The 15898-nt window shown below is 47.0% G+C and overlaps 1 protein-coding gene and 1 non-coding gene across 2 annotated transcripts; one reads left to right on the top strand and one right to left on the bottom strand.

Annotated features, from left to right (window-relative positions):
• Positions 1 to 1264: 1264 nt before the first annotated feature.
• Ccdc65 (coiled-coil domain containing 65) lies at positions 1265 to 15592 on the bottom strand. The gene is made up of 8 exons (XM_038343428.1): positions 15461 to 15592; positions 14628 to 14795; positions 6286 to 6455; positions 5648 to 5786; positions 4077 to 4274; positions 3710 to 3928; positions 1660 to 1812; positions 1265 to 1576 (listed from the first exon to the last, which is right to left on the bottom strand). Exons 1-8 carry the CDS (start codon positions 15590 to 15592, stop codon positions 1265 to 1267), a joined length of 1491 nt encoding a protein of 496 aa, XP_038199356.1.
• LOC119824086 lies at positions 10433 to 10540 on the top strand. Its single transcript, XR_005287025.1, has one exon. It is a non-coding gene; the product is annotated as a U6 spliceosomal RNA (small nuclear RNA).
• Positions 15593 to 15898: the final 306 nt, after the last annotated feature.

Here is a 15898-nt window from a genome sequence, read left to right as displayed (position 1 = left end):
GAACTGAGCTCGTCCAAGTACAGAAACAAGTGCTTTTCCTGTTCGGCCATCTCTCTGGTGCCCCCTTCTCTCTTCAAGATGGGGCTTTGCATTTGTAGCCCAAGTTGGCCTCAAACTTGTGAGCCTCCTGGCTAGGCTGCAACTATGGATACGCACCAACACACTCTGCTAACCCAATGCTTTGAGGCTGCTTTCATTTCTTTTCTTTTCTCTTTTCTTTTCTTTTCTTTTCTTTTCTTTTCTTTTCTTTTCTTTTCTCTTCTTCAGTTTTTTGAGACAGGGTTTCTCTGTAGCTTTGGAGTCTGTCCTGGAACTAGCTCTTGTAGACCAGGCTGGCTTCGAACTCACAGAGATCCGCCTGCCTCTGGCTCCCGAGTGCTGGGATTAAAGTCGTGCGCCACCACTGCCCGGTGAGGCTGCTTTCTTGGGTAGAAAAAAGAGCACCGTGAAGCTGGATCTTGCCTGTGGTTGAATAGTGGAGGCCTTGGAGCACACTTCCTCCTCTGGCCTGTTCTTGCTGTCCTAATTTACCCCAGGAAACGGGTTTTGAATCTGCCTCTGGGTCCCTGGGGTATATATTTGGCTCCTATGGTGCCATGATGCTGAGGAGGAAACATTTCTAGGCATTCTTTCCCTGGGACCAGAATGTTCCTTGTATCCTTGAATATGGCAAAGATAATAAAGATCTTACAAGGGCTGAGAATAAGGCTCAGTTGGTAGAATGCAAAAAACCCTGAGATCAATCTGCAGCGCCAATAAAACAGGTGCATGCCTGTAATCCCAGAGGAGACAAGAGGATCAGAAGTTCAAAGTCATCCTCAGCTACATAGGGAGTTTGAGGCTTACATGAGACCCTAATTTTTGTTTTTGTTTTTAAAGGATCTTATAAATTCTTTTGAAAGAATAATTTGTTAGAGCTGGAGATATGGCTCAGCAGTTAACCGCACGGGCTGCTCTTCCAGAGGACCCAGGTTCAATTCCCAGCACCCACATCGTGCTCACAACTATCTGTAACTCCAGTTCCAGGGGATCCGACAACCTTCGCACAGATACATGTGCAGGAAAAACACCAATGCACATAAAACTAAAAATAAATCATGAAAATTTGCATTATTTAAAAAAAGAATAATTTATTGGTTATACTGCATGGGACAGTGGCAGTCAATAACTAGAGCACTGTCTGGGGCCTCCCTCTAAATTTGTAATACCAAAGCACTCAGGTTTCAAAAAAAAAAAAAAAAAAAAAAGTCTTGGGTTCCTTGGATCACAGGATATGGGAGACAACGTGGGCAGCTTCGATGATGTTGTAGGTGCTTGGAGGTCCTCTGTCGCCTTCCTGGGCAGGTGCGGACAGCTGGGGCAGGTTGCTTCTGTGGTTTACTATGAAGAGCGGGTTGAGCTGGCTCAGCACTTCATCGCTCACGGAGATACCATCCAGGTACTGTTTGAGCATCTCCCTCAGCTTCCCGCTGATCTCCAACAGCTGCACGCGTCTGTGCTGCAGACTCAGCACCTCCAGCTTCACCTTATTGTATCTTTTCCAGAAGTTCTCCATCCCTGAGTAGTCCGCCATAACCTGAGAGCAGAGGCAGAGGAAGGAGGGGTATGGTGGTCCCCTTGAGCAAACGCTGCCCAGCTCCCACCCTCCCGGTCCCTTACCTTGGCCAGCTCCTCTGTGAGGTCTTCCGGGTTCTGTCTCTCCACTTCCTCCTGCTCCATGGGAGTCAGTACTGAGGAATAGAAAGGCAGGACTTTCTCTTCCTCTGTTTCAAATTTCCTACAGATTTCAGCAAGTTTAAGGATCTTTTCACCCTGTTTGGAAGGAAGAGGCGCGTCAGGGGAAACAAGATGGATCCCTGCTTGAGTGCAGGAAAGCAGCTCCAGCAGCAGGAAGCCCCTCACAGGCGGAGCCTGCGGCGCACCAAGCTCTCTCCCAGCAGTTAACATTCCCACACAGCCCAGCCCAGTACCACACCGTTTTCTTTTCAGCTAAGACAGGCGTTTCCTGGGGATGAGGAAACACACACGTGCGGCAGACACACAGAGGGGGATCTTGGGACGCTGGAAAAGCCCCGTCTCTTCTGGAGGCCTGGGAGTTGAGAAGCTTTAAAGAGTCTTCCTTCCCTACTTTAGGCTTGGTCAGTTTGAAGTCAAATAGGAGGGTTGGTTGGTCTGCAAATGTGTGAGAGAGATGAGTCCTAATCAGGCCTTGAACTTCTTGAGCCAATCCATCAGCAGGAGGCCTGCAGCGGGAGACAAAGGCTGCCAGGCTTTTCTCTCAGGACGCTGAGGAAGAAGTGGCCATCTTGGAAATCCACCACCTTTGTTACCTAGTGGTAGCTCTTCCTCTCCTATGGGGAGTTTGTCCAACTCCTGGTCTCTCATCACCCCTGTCTCAGAGGTCACCCTAACTGCTCTTAGGGTGTTTAGGGGTGATGACCACTGCTCTTAGCTGCTTCAAGCTGACAAAAGGTCAACATTGGGGGGCCAGCCTCAGAGGAAGGTCTATCTAAGGGGCCACAGTGAAACATAACCCATGGTGATGACCCAGCCATCTGGTGACAGTGTTTATCTTTGGAGCTTGTCACACGACTGAAAAGTAGCATCTTAATGAGTTGGTAAGCCTCACAAGAAATCTAGAGATTAGGTCCCAAAATGATACTGTCTTCAGAAGAAATCCAGAGACAACCCCCCCCCCCCAAAATGATACAGTCTAGATATAATACAGTCTAGGGGTCCTAATTGGTTCCTTTCCTCTGCTAGTTAAAGAGTTAAAAGGCAGGAAAAACCTGAAAGACATCAGGTAGTATTTATATTCAGGCGCCTCATCCCAGCCCCGGGCACCTATCTTTGGAATACTGGGCAGGAAGCTCCATTTCAAGCCCCCTCCCCCGGGAGTTGCCTTGGTCTGGACTCCACCTCTGGGAAAGCCCACCAAGCGGTGACTTCTCCCCAGGGAGGGTCAGGACGTCTCCCACTGGCTGTTTAGACTAAACATGTGGTCTCTGGGTTTCGCTGCTCTCCTCGCCCCCCTCTCTCCCCTCCCCAAGCTTTCCTGGTGCCACCCAGGAGCACTGCAGTAAACATGGGCATCTTTTATTCGGTCTAATTTGGTCTGATTGGAATTATTGGCGTCGGCAGAGAGGCTCATCTAAGAAATATTCCTAACAGGTAGCAGCAGAGAATCTCAAGCTCGTGGAACCGCAGAGTCACAAAGTCAGCAGTTGAAGGAGAGGAAACCTCATACATCAGACACGCGGAGAAAAAGACCCTGTGCAGACCAAAGTGGGACTCAACTCGGGAAGCTGAAAAATCCCTGTTCATTAAAAAAAAAGAGAACAGAGTAGGAAGGAAGGAAGGAAGGAAGGAAGGAAGGAAGGAAGGAAGGAAGAAGGAAGGAAGGAAGGAAAGAAGGAAGGAAGGAGAAAGGAAGAAGGAAGGAAAGAAAGAAGAGAGGAAGGAAAGAAGGAAGGAAGGAAAGAAAGAAGGAAAGAAGGAAGGGAGGGAGGGAGGGAGGAAAGAAGGAAGGAAGGAAGGAAGAAAGGAAGAAAGAAAGAAAGAAAGAAAGAAAGAAAGAAAGAAAGAAAGAAAGAAAGAAAGAAAAGCTAACACAAACCTCCACTCAATGAGGAGGGAGCAGGGAGCCCTGCCCCATGTTTCCTAAATCCCTTTTGCCTCCAGCCAGGCTTCTTGGTTTTGTCCCTTTTACCTTCTCCACGACCTTTTTCAGGTCCTTGAGGGTGGCATTACTTTCCAGGGTGAGCTTGACTAAGTTCTCCTGGGACACTCCCCGAGCCTGCGTCCTTTGGGCCTTTAGTTTTCTCAGCTGTACATGGACCAGCTCCTTGTCATTGCGGATGCACTGGTTCTGCCATTCACTTTCACGGCTGTGGGCTGTGATCTTCCCTTTCAAGATACCTATGGCCTCCTAGAGGGACAGTAGGGACAATTGACAAAGGCAGTTAAAGGGTAGACTGAGGACTAAGGGCAGAACGTCATCTTGACCCAACCAGTGAGAGACCCAAAAGAATTTGGGAAGGCAATGAACAGATGGGTGTCTCCAAGTGAGCACTGACCTGCAGCTTCTGGATTTTTTTCATCTGCATTTCAATCTCTTTGGAGCTTTTCTCGTCCTTCACCTTCAGAGTCTCAAAGGCAATCTTCCGGTCCTCCGTGGCATCCGTATAGTTCTTGAGTGCATCCTGGAACCTTCTCCACAGATCCTCCACTATGTTCTCCAGTTGTAGACGAAGAAAGTGCTTCTCTTCTAAATTCTAGGGAATGTGTCCCAAATAGCAAATGCTTAGAGCTACCCTCTTGGTGCCCGCTCATGCCCACCAGCAGCCTTACCCTTGGGAACTGTTAGGAGCGTTGTTTAGTGAATTACATTCAGAGTGTGGGGCATTGTGACCCAGACAGGAAAGCGTGGGGGTGGGCCCAGCTCCATGAGAATGATGCCAATTAGAAACAGAATGAGGAGACACATCTCTGTGAGTTCAAGGCCAGCCTGGTCTATAGAGCTAGTTCTAGGGCAGGCTCCAAAGCTATACAGAAAACCTGTCTTGAAAAACAAAACAAAACAAACAAAAACAGAATGAGGCCCAGTGTTCCAAATCTCAACTTCTTTTTTTTTTTTTTTTTTTTCCTTCCTGAGACAGGGTTTCTCTGTGTAGCCCTGGCTGTTCTGGAACTCTGTAGACCAGGCTGGCCTCAAACTCAAGAGAGATCTTCCTCCCTCTGCCTCCAGAGTGCTGGGATTAAAGGTGTGCGCCTTTATACCACTCAGATCTCGTAACTTTTTAAAGTGAAATTGATAGTTGGGATTTTCATGTGAAATGTTTTCACTTTTCACAAGCAGGAAATTATTCAAACTGCAAAGTACACCACTGGCTAAATTAAAAGCAAGGGTTGGGGATGGAGCTTAGAGTAGAATACTTGCCTAGCATTGAATCAGGCTGGATGTGATGGTGCATGCCCATTACCCTACTCGGGAGGTGGAGGCAGGAGGATCACAAGTTTAAGGTAAAAGTAAAAAAGCAGTTCCAGGTCATGCTCCACCACATAGTGAGTTCAAGGTCAGCCTGAGCTAAGGAAGATGCTGTCTTAATATAAGTTGATTGATTAAAGTTAAACCAAGAACCCTAAACACACACTTCTGTGTGCCAGCTAGATTTGCAAACTCTATGATGGAAAGAATTATGGGTCAATTTCTACCGACTCAGACTGTGGGATCCGAGCTGGTCATGTGGCTACTTTGGGCCTTTGTTTCTTTGTCTATACCTCTCAAAAGGGTGAAGTCAGATGATCTCTTAGTTTTTTTTAAAATTGTTGTTGGTCATGGTGGTGGTTTTTTTTTGCTTGCTTTTTGTTTTTTTTTCCCCTTAAAATGCATTCTTAAAATCTTCTAGAACATTCCTGCTTCCCAAGCAGTTTTTACAAGATCACAAAGAAGCATGGGGGACCTCAGTGGCAAGAGACTTTTATTGACCATTGTCTCTGGAACGCTAGTCTAGCTCTGATTGCCCTGAGCAGTTCTCGTCCTGCCCGTCTCTCCAGACCCTGAGCAGTCGGCCCGTCTCGCTGGACCCTGAACAGTTCTCATCCTGCGCGTCTCTCCGGACCCCGGCCCTCCATCCTCCGCCTGTACCTTGTTTTTCAGATCGTCCCACATACTCTGGAATTCTAGCTTGCTTTCATACTCGGAATCTACGTAGTTCTGTTCCATGGCCATGAAGACGTCCTGGAGGTAGCGGATCTCTTTCTCGTGCTGGTCAATAATTGTCTTCCTGTAGCAGACATGATGGATATAGCATGAGGACCAAAAATAACAAAGAATACATAACTATGAATGGGCAGGGGTTGTGGCACACTCCTTTAGTCCTGGCACTTGGGAGGCAGAGGTAGGCAGATACCTGTGAGTTAGAGGGCAGCCTGGTCTACAGAATGTGTTCCAAGCCAATCAGGGCTACACAGTGAGGCTCTGTCTTAAAACAAACAAACAAACAAACAAACAAAAACCAACTATGGATGGGATAAACTTGTAGGTCCCTGGCATGGGGGGAGGGAAAGTTTTTCCCGTCCTTATCTACTGCTAGATGGATAGAATTCTGATAATTGAAATTAGGAGGTACAGACAGGTAAGACTGTAAGATTAAACCCAAGTTCATTTACGAGGAACTCAAGACCCTCTCTGCCTGGGGTTAGATTAGGGAGGAGGCTCCGAGGTACTAGGGATAGGCTCTGGGAACTCGCGGGATCCAGTCTCTGGACTCTCTGGCCCCTTACCGTTCCGTCTCAAACTCTTTCGTTAGAACATCTAGCTCCATGTTGTAACTTTCCTCCAGGAGGCTGAGTCGGCGTCGTTGCAGGGTCAAGAGCTGGTCAATATTGTGCAAGTGGCTACGCAGAGCGTGGGCATATTGTTCCTCTGCTTCAGTCAAGTCCTTAGCCAGAGACTGGAGGAGGAAGAGAATTACTGTTCCGGCCGAGCAGCATCCCCGAGAAAATACAAATGGATTCGAGGGGCTGGGTCCTCAGCACCCACAAAAGAAGTCTGGTGTGGTGGCACCCCTGTAATCCTGGGTTTGGGGGAGTAGAGTTGGGGGGGTTCTAGGTCTCGCTGACCAGCCAGCCTACCCAATTTGATAAATGAGCTCCAATCTCAAGATATAAGGTGAGAGCAAGGAAGGAAGATGCTTAATGACAACCTCTGGCCTACACGCCTACACGCACACGTGCACACACGCACACCCACACAAACACGCACACATGCACGCACGCACACACGCATGCACACACATGTACACTTAGCACACACACGCACACACATACCCACACAAACACGCACATGCACGCACGCACACATGCACATGCACGCACGCACACACACATGCACACACATGTACACTTAGCACACATACGCACACACAAACGCGCACACACACGCACGCACACATGTACACTTAGCTATCTGGCTAGGTGGATGGCACAATGGCATTTTCCTCTTATTTCCTAATGGTTTTAGGAATGCTGGCTCTCCCATTCAGTCTTTAAAAAGTAAGATTAATTTATTATTTGTGTATATGCAAGCATGCCTTTCTAAGTTTGTTATGCAGGTGTTCCAAGAGGCCAGAGGCCCTCAGATTTCCTGGAATGAGAGCTACAAGCAGTTGTGAGTTGCCTAATGTGAGCACTAGAATTTGAACCCAGGTCCTCTGAAAGAACTGTAAGAGCCATCTCTCCAGCCCTTTCCACGTAGTCTCGAGCGAACCAAGAGTGACCTCTAGAAGAGTAGGGACCAGTCCTAGTGGCACATGCCTTTATTCCTACCACTCAGGAGAGACAGGAGGAAATCTGGGAATTCAAGGACTAGGACTTCTAGGCCAGTCAGGGCTACGTCGTAAGATCCTGTCTGAAAAAAAAAAAGCAAGCATTGGGAAGGACTGGAAAGATGGCTCAGCAATTGGGAGCGCTGGCTACTTTCCCAGAGGACTAGGGTTTGATTCCCAAAACCTGCGTGGAGGCTCACACCTGCAACTCCAGTTCCAGGGGATCTGATGCCCTTTTCATGAGCATTGCATGTATATGGTGCACCTAACATATATGTAGACAGAGATAAAATGAAAATATTTTTTTTCCTAAAGAAGTGTAAAGTGAGCCAGTATCTTGTGGCTCACAAACATTTACACTGATGGAGCCACCATTAAAAAAAAAAAGAGGTAGGGCTGGAGAGATGGCTCAGCAGTTAAGAGCACTGGGGGGGGGTGTTGGGCCCTTCCAGGGGTCCTGAGTTCAATTCCCAGCAACCTTATGGTAGCTAACAGTCATCTATAATGAGATCTGGTGCCCTCTTCTGGCTTGTAGGCATATATGCAAGCAGAAAATTGTATACATAATAAATAAATCCTAAAAAAGAAAAAAAAAAGTAACCTTGGAGAACTGGATGTTTGAGGGCAGAAACTAACTTGAATCTAGTTTTGTTAGGAAAAAAATCCTAGGACGGGCGGCTCCGCTGGCACAAAGAAATCCAATTAGGTCAGATCAAACCGAATTAAAATGCCCATTGTTTTAATAAATACGGTGAGAGCACACATGGTGCATGGCGGGGAGACAGGAAAGCGAGGAGCACATGCAAAACCTGAACCACGTGTTTCTTCTCTGGGAGCTCACTTAAATATGCTGGGGGAGGGGTCAGGACCTGGCATGCTGGGATTTGGAGTCCAGACCAATGCAACTACCAGGCCAGGGGGCTGGGATGGATGCCAGGGGCTGGGGTTACGCTCCCCACTTAACAAGTTTATCTTCTATTTTTTAGATTTATTTATTATGTAAATGGTGTTCTGCCTGTGTGTCCTCTATAGGCCAGAAGAGGGCACCAGATCTCATTACAGATGGTTGTGAACTACCATGTAGCTGCTGGGAATTGAACTCACGACCTCTGGAAGAGCAGCCAGTGCTCTTAACCTCCAGCCCTAGTTTATCTTCTTACACAAATCAGTCATGGTGATGCACACCCACAATACCAGGGCACTGATGCAGAAGCACTGCAAATTCCTAGGCTAAGGTAATCAGTTTGAAGCCAGTTTGGGTACTTGTGCACGTGTGTGATATGTACATATATGTAATATATGCATATATACATACTTCCACATACACCCATACACACACATACAGTGTGTGTATGAGTATATACATACATACATACATACATACATACATACATACATAAAATACTGAGACAGTATCTCAAACGTAGCTCTAATTGGCCTAGAACTAATTATATAAACCAAGTTGGCCTCCAACTCACAGGGATCTGTTTGCCTCTGCCTCCCTAGTGCCAGGATTAAAAGTGTGTACTACTACACACAGCAAAATTATTTTATAGGGTTGAGGATGTATCTCAGTGGTGGAGTGTTTGCCTACCACAGAGAGGGCTAGATTTTGATCCCCAGTACTACAAGCACAAAACAAAAAGCAAGGAAGCTATCAGAGACCAATCAAGCGAGGACAGAGTGATTCAGGGGCCAACAGAAACTGGCTTCTTATGGCATCCTAAATGGCAAAGACAAGTCCACCCCCATCCTACAATTTTCTGCAATGGGACTTTGTCACCAAAGATGAAATCTCATTTGGATAGTGACACATGCCTACAATGCCAGTATTTGGGAGGAAGGGAGACTGGGAGTTGGGAAGCTAGAGAGACAGCTTAGAGGTTTAGAGCACTTGTTCCTCTTCATGAAGACCTGAGTTCAGTTTCCAGCATTGAAGTCAGGTGGCTCACCACTCTGTAAGTCTAACTCCAAGGGTTATGGCGCCCTCTTCTGGTCTCTGTGGGCACCTGCACTCACATGTATACCCCCCCCAACACACAAGACACATACACATAATTTAAAAATAATAAAATATTTTTTAAATGTCATGAGTTTGAAGTCAGCAGACTCATCTCAAGAGGAAAGCCAGAAAGAAAAAGGAAGATAGGAGAGCGGGAGGAGGGAGCACAGAAGAAAAGAGTTCTCTTTCCACTTCCTCGAGTTTGAGTAACCTTGTGACTATTGGGATCAACAGAAGAGGTGAAAATGGCACTTGGAACTGTGCTGGTCCCAACACAGCCCTCACTCTGGCCTGGCAGCTTCCACTCCCTGCCTCTTGGAATGCCCATTCTTGGGAATTCTTCCTCCAGGAACGCTGCAAGAAACCCAGACTGGCTGGCTGTTGTTGTGTATGAAAGACAATCCCCGTGGGGCAAAGGTTGTGTTGTGTGGCTTTCCTGGAAAACAGGGACAAATATCCATTGTCCCCAGAAGAGAGAGAGACAGACTAATGATTCTGCCAGAGTCCACCTTGGTGAACCAGTTAGTTTATTGGGGTTACTGATGGTTAACAAAAGCTGCATCCTTGAATTCCACAGTTTAGCTGGTCTGAGGATCCCTCTTTCTCTCTAGCAGTCGGTTTTGCTTATATAACATTGGAGAGGAGCCTTGTGAATTTTTTTTTTTTGGACAGGGTTTCTCTGTGTAGCCCTGGCTGTCCTGGAACTCACTCTGTAGACCAGGCTGGCCTCGAACTCACATAGATGCCCCTGCCTCTGCCTCCTGACGGCTTAAAGGCGTGCGCCACCACTACCTGGCTAATACTTGGGAGGCTGAGGCAAGAATAATGCCATGAATCTCAGTCTGGGTTCAAAAAGAAAAACGAAGGGTGGGTTAATGACAAAGTTCATGCCAAGCAAGCACAAGGCCCTGAGTTTGGAACCTGACCCAGAACCCACATAAAGACCCAGGCCTGGGGGTACGTCTATAATCCCAGTGCTTGGGGCTAGGGGTACAGATCACCACTCATTCATGGTGGATACCAGAAGCTCACTGGCCATCCAGCCTAGCTCAGCGGATGAGGATGAGCTTCAGGTCAGTGAGAGACTGTCTCAAAAAAGAAGATGCTTGTTTTGGCAGCATATATACCAGAATTGGAATATAATACAGCCAAGATTAACATGGCCCTGAGCAAGGGCAACAAGCAAATCTGTGAAGTGTTTTTTATTTGTTTGTTTGTTTTTGTTTGTTTGAGACAAGGTCTCACTACAGTGTGGCTCTGTCTGGCACAGAACCTGCTAGACCAGATTGACCTCAAACTCAGAGATCCTTCAGCCTCTGCATGCAATGTTTTAAAAACTTTTTAAAAAATATTTATTTATTTATTATGTATACAATATTCTGTCTGTGTGTACGCCTGCAGGCCGGAAGAGGGCACCAGACCCCATTACAGATGGTTGTGAGCCACCATGTTGTTGCTGGGAATTGAACTCAGGACCTTTGGAAGAGCAGGCAATGCTCTTAACCACTGAGCCATCTCTCCAGCCCCTAAAAACTTTTTTTTTAAGATTTATTTTATTTCATAACTGTTGTCTGCATGTATGTGTGTATACCATATGTGTGTCTGGTGCCCTTAGAGGTCAGAAAAGGGCATCAAGTCTCCTGGAGTTACAGCCACCATATGGATGCTGGAAATCTAACCTGGTTCCTCTACAAGAACAATAAGTGCTCTTAACTGCTGAGTCACTTCTCCTGCTCAAGTGTACCACATTCTAAAAGCAAACAAAGAGATGGACCATAGTTAAGGAAAGACACTGGGTAACAACCTCTGGCATGTATATACATATGTGAACATAAAACACACACACCAAGTCCAAAACCTTCCAGGGCTGGATATGTGACTTAGTGGTAAAGTACTTATCAAACACATAAAAGGCCTTAGATTTGCTCCCTAGCACTGGAAAAAAAAAAAAAAAAGGCCTGGGACTGGAGAGATGGCTCAGAGGTTAAGAGGACTGGCTGCTCTTCCAGAGCTCAATTCCCAGCACCCACACGGCAGCTCACAACTGTCTATAACTCCAGTTCCAGGGGATCTGACACCCTCACACAGACAAACATTCTGACAAAACATGAATGCACATAAAATAGAAATAAATAAATCAGTTTAAAGAGAGCAAGGGAAAAAGCCGTAGCAGAGTTGTGACCTCCAGTGTGAAGCTGCCGGGGTCTGCTGAATCTCCACCCATGCAAGCCAGGCAGAAGGAAAGGTGTGTCTTCTCGCGGAAAGGCACTGACTTGGTAGTGGGTATTTGCTGTTACTGCCGAGTTCTGGTTGAGAAGAAAAGCCTAAAGAGGAACTGGCAAGCAGGTATAGTGGTATATTATTTGTGCTTTAATCAATAAAGCTTGCCTGAAGATCAGAGAGCAAAGCAGCCATACTAGTCAGCCATACAAACCAGGGAGTGGTGGCACATTCCTTTAATCCCAGACGGAGGCGGGTGGCTCTTTGCTAGTTCAAGGACACCCTGGGCTACGCAAGGTTGAATCTGTCTAAAAGAGAAACAGAACTCACACAAAGGTGATCTCTGCTCTAGGGAGGTGGAGAAAAGAGCCATATGGCTGGGTGGGGAGAGGATTATAAAGAGGAAGAGACAGGAACTCTGTGGAGTCTTCAGGATTCGTGGAGACAGGATCTCACCCATTTTCCATTTGAGGTAGAGGTAAGAGCCAGTGGCTGGCTGCTTTGCTTTTCTGACCTTCAGGTTGAACCCCAGTATCTGTCTCTGGGTTTTTATTATTTGTACTACAAACAGGTAAAAAGGTGTATTTTAATAAGATAAACAGGGTATAATGGTGAATGTATGTCTTTAATCCCAGAACTCGGAGGCAGAGGCAGGTGGATCTCTCTGGGTTTGGGGCTAGCCTGGTCTACATAGTGAGTTCCAGGCCAACAAGGGCACTGTCTTTAAAAAGCAAAATGAAAAATAAACAAAAAGGGGCTGTAGCTTTCTCTCCCTTGGTGCTACCTTCAAGGAAGCTGCCACTCCCTGCACGGATCTTGGTTCCCCTCAGATCTTTAGTGTGGCCCGAGATGGAAAGAAAGAAAGAAAGAAAGAAAGAAAGAAAGAAAGAAAGAAAGAAAGAAAGAGAGGACCATAGCCAGGTGGTAGTGGCATGAGACTTTAACCCCAGACTCAAGAAGCAGAGGAAGGGGCGCTGGAGAGATGCCTCAGTGGTTAAGAGCATTGCCTGCTCTTCCAAAAGGTCCTGAGTTCAATTCCCGGCAACTACATGGTGGCTTACAACCATCTGTAATGAGGACTAGTGCCCTCTTCTGGCCTGCAGACATACAGACAGAATATTGTATATTTTATATAATATATATTATATATATTTTTTTATATATAATAGACACAGACTCTTACAGGCCAGGTTGGCTGTAAATTAGCGGTTCTATTTCAGCCTTCCTAGGTACTGGAATTATTGGCGGGTTCCATCAACTGGGCCCATCCTTGTGCTCTTAAGAAATCTCTCATCCTTTGAAGGACTCTGATATAGTTTTTTAACAAAAAAGCCCGTGTGTGGGTGTGCATGCCATGAAGGTCAGAGGGCAACTTTGTGGAGTCTTCTCAGTCCACCCGTATATGGGCGTAGCTGTACTTGTTTGGGGCAGCAAACAACCAAAGAGAGTAAGTAGTTAGTTCCTCTAAGGAAGGCAGGGGTAGTGACACAGTATATATATATATATATATATATATATATATATATATATATATATATAAAAGAAGAAGCAGAGGTAGGGAGATCTCTGTGAGTTTGAAGGCAGCTTGGTCTACAGAGCAAGTTTCAGGACAGCCAAGGCTACATAGAGAAACCCAATCTCGAAAAATGGGAGTGGGGGGTGATCAAGAAATTCCTCCAACGAAAGTCAGACTAAGAAGAAATGCAGAGGCAACAATAGGTTGCAGAGAAGCTTTGAGGGCCAGATTCTTATGCCCAGCATTGGTCATGAGAGCAGCAAAGAAACCAAGCACATGCTGCCAGGGCCTCTGTATGTTCCTGGTCTAGCATCAATGCTGTGTTAGACATGCTGCCATGTCTGACACATCTCACTGTGCTGAGACCACTCATGCTTCCTCCAAGAATCCCAAAGCTGTGGTGGGAAGGGCAGCATGGTGGCCATCAGCATCACCAATCCCAAAGCCAGGCTGTACAGAGGAGAAAGTGAAGAGATAGTTCAGATACACATTTCATTTGTGCTTGAATGGAACTGCAAGAACTTAAAAGGCGGGAGGGGGGACATACAAGGCCAATGAGACAGCTACGCCCATATACGGGTGGACTGAGAAGACTCCACAAAGTTGCCCTCTGACCTTCATGGCATGCACACCCACACACGGGCTTTTTTGTTAAAAAAACTATATCAGAATCCTTCAAAGGATGAGAGTGATTTCTTAAGAGCACAAGGATGGGCCCAGTTGATGGAACCCGCCAATAATTCCAGTACCTAGGAAGGCTGAAATAGAACCGCTAATTTACAGCCAACCTGAGCTGTATGAGTCTGTGTCTATCGCCCTCCTACCTCCAAAAGATCATTAAGATGGCCGATTGATTGGTTTGGAAATCCAGAATTGCTCTCGCCTTCTAAGGGCTTCCCAACCTTATCCAGGGACACCGAAGTTGAATCAAGGAGGCCAAATTGCTTGAATGAAACAGGGGAATAAGAGTCAAAATACCTCTATCTTTCCAGGTGCAGTGGCGCACGCCTTCAACCCCAGCGCTTGGGTGGCAGAGGCAGGTGGATCTCTGTGAGTTCGAGGCCAGCCAGACCTACAGAGTGAGACCCTTCACAAAAACAAGATACCCACACTCTAATACTAGCCCTCTGACTGGTCGGTCCCATTCTCTGGAACTGAGCCTTCTGGAACTGATAGAAAGACAGGGACTAAGTTTCGCTTGCTGGCTCGCTGGCTCGCTACTTTAAAACTCTGCAGTACTTGTTTGGGGCAGCAAACGACCAAAGAGAGTAGTTAGTTCCTCTAAGGAAGGCAGGGGTAGTGACAGACAGCTCAGTATTTCGTTTCTCGTGCCATGTGAAGGTTTAAAGGTCAGTCAGGTAGGTCTGGTTGTACACACCTGTGGTGCCAGCAGCTGGGAAGTGGGGGCAGGAGGGTGAGAAGTTCAAGATCATCTCCAGTTATATCAGGAGACCAGTATAGGGATACATGACCTTGTCTCAAAAAAAAAAAAAATGAATTCACTAGGCGGGTTCTACTGAGAGAGGTCGAGGCAGCGTCGAGCGATCTGAGGGAGCCGTACCTTGATGACGCTGTCCTTGCAGTCCACCACACGCTCAAATGTTTGGCTGAGGATCTCGATGTCCTTGTGAAGTTCCCTGGTCTTGACTTCCCTTAGGACAGTTCTCCACTGTGTGTTGATCTTATTAAGATTCAGGGCGCTGTTGTGTTCTTCCTTGGCCAGCTTGTCCTGTGTGAGGGATAAACACACCCATTTCAGCCAAGGCCAAAGGTCTACCCCGGTACGATGGACACCACCCTGAAAAATACCAGCCCTCGAGCATTCTGAAGGGCCAAAGCTCTTGACAACCAACACCCAGGCCTCGGATTTGTGTTTTTCGATGAGTTTCCGTCAAAGCAGAAGACTTTTTAATGACCCCACTCCAGACAGAACATCAGAATTTTCTTTTTCTTCCTTTTTTTTTTTTTTAAATTTAGTTAACTTTATTTTATGTGGATTGGTGTGAAGGTATCAAATCCCCAGAAACTGGAGTTACAGACAGTTGTTAGCTGTCATGTGGGTGCTGGGAATTGAACCCTGGTCCTCTGGAAGAACAGCCAGTGCTCTTAACTACTGAGCCATCTCTCCAGCCCCCAGAATATTCAAGATAGCTGAATTTGGACACTTGACAGCACCTACTGTCCTAATTCCGGAGCTCGGTTGGTACTTCCAACTCTATTCCCCCTCTCCATGCCTCACAGAGAACTCCCTAGGGCCGAAAACAAGGTAGCCAAGGACTTCGGAGGAGGCACGGGCGGGATGGAAATGAGTCAGTCACAGTGACGCGACCCGGGCAACGGTGCCAGGGCATGGGCGGGGTGGTTTGGGCAAGACACAGTGAAGACAAGCATCACCTTCAAGAACTGCGTGAGAAGCCTCTCTTTCTTCTTGGCCGCCTCCTCCTCTGCCAGCAACTTCTGCTGAAACAGAAGCAGCTGCTCCTCATCCGACAAGGGTACCTTTGCCTTTTTCCCTTTTTTAGGCATGGCTGGGCGGCGGACTGGATTCAGGCAAAGAGCCTCGGCCTGCCGCTACTTCCTGCTTGTGAGAAATTAGAAAGAAAACGCTCCCATAGACAGGGACCTTCTGGAACTAAGGTAATGGAGCCTTAGTTAGACCTCAGTCCTCCGCCAAGAGAGCTCAGGCCGGCAACAGCAGGCTCAAGAGTCGAACGATGCATCTTGTCTCCTAGCAACAAGGACCTTCGCTAAGACCGCTGCCTGTGGGAGAAATTAGAAGGTGAGCCCTATTTTGAAGCGCCCCCTGCACTCTGGAGGACCGCAGTCAGTTCT

Source organism: Arvicola amphibius, chromosome 9, assembly GCF_903992535.2.
Source record: "Arvicola amphibius chromosome 9, mArvAmp1.2, whole genome shotgun sequence".
NCBI classification, from domain to species: domain Eukaryota; kingdom Metazoa; phylum Chordata; class Mammalia; order Rodentia; family Cricetidae; genus Arvicola; species Arvicola amphibius.
This window is presented reverse-complemented; position numbering and strand designations above follow the sequence as displayed.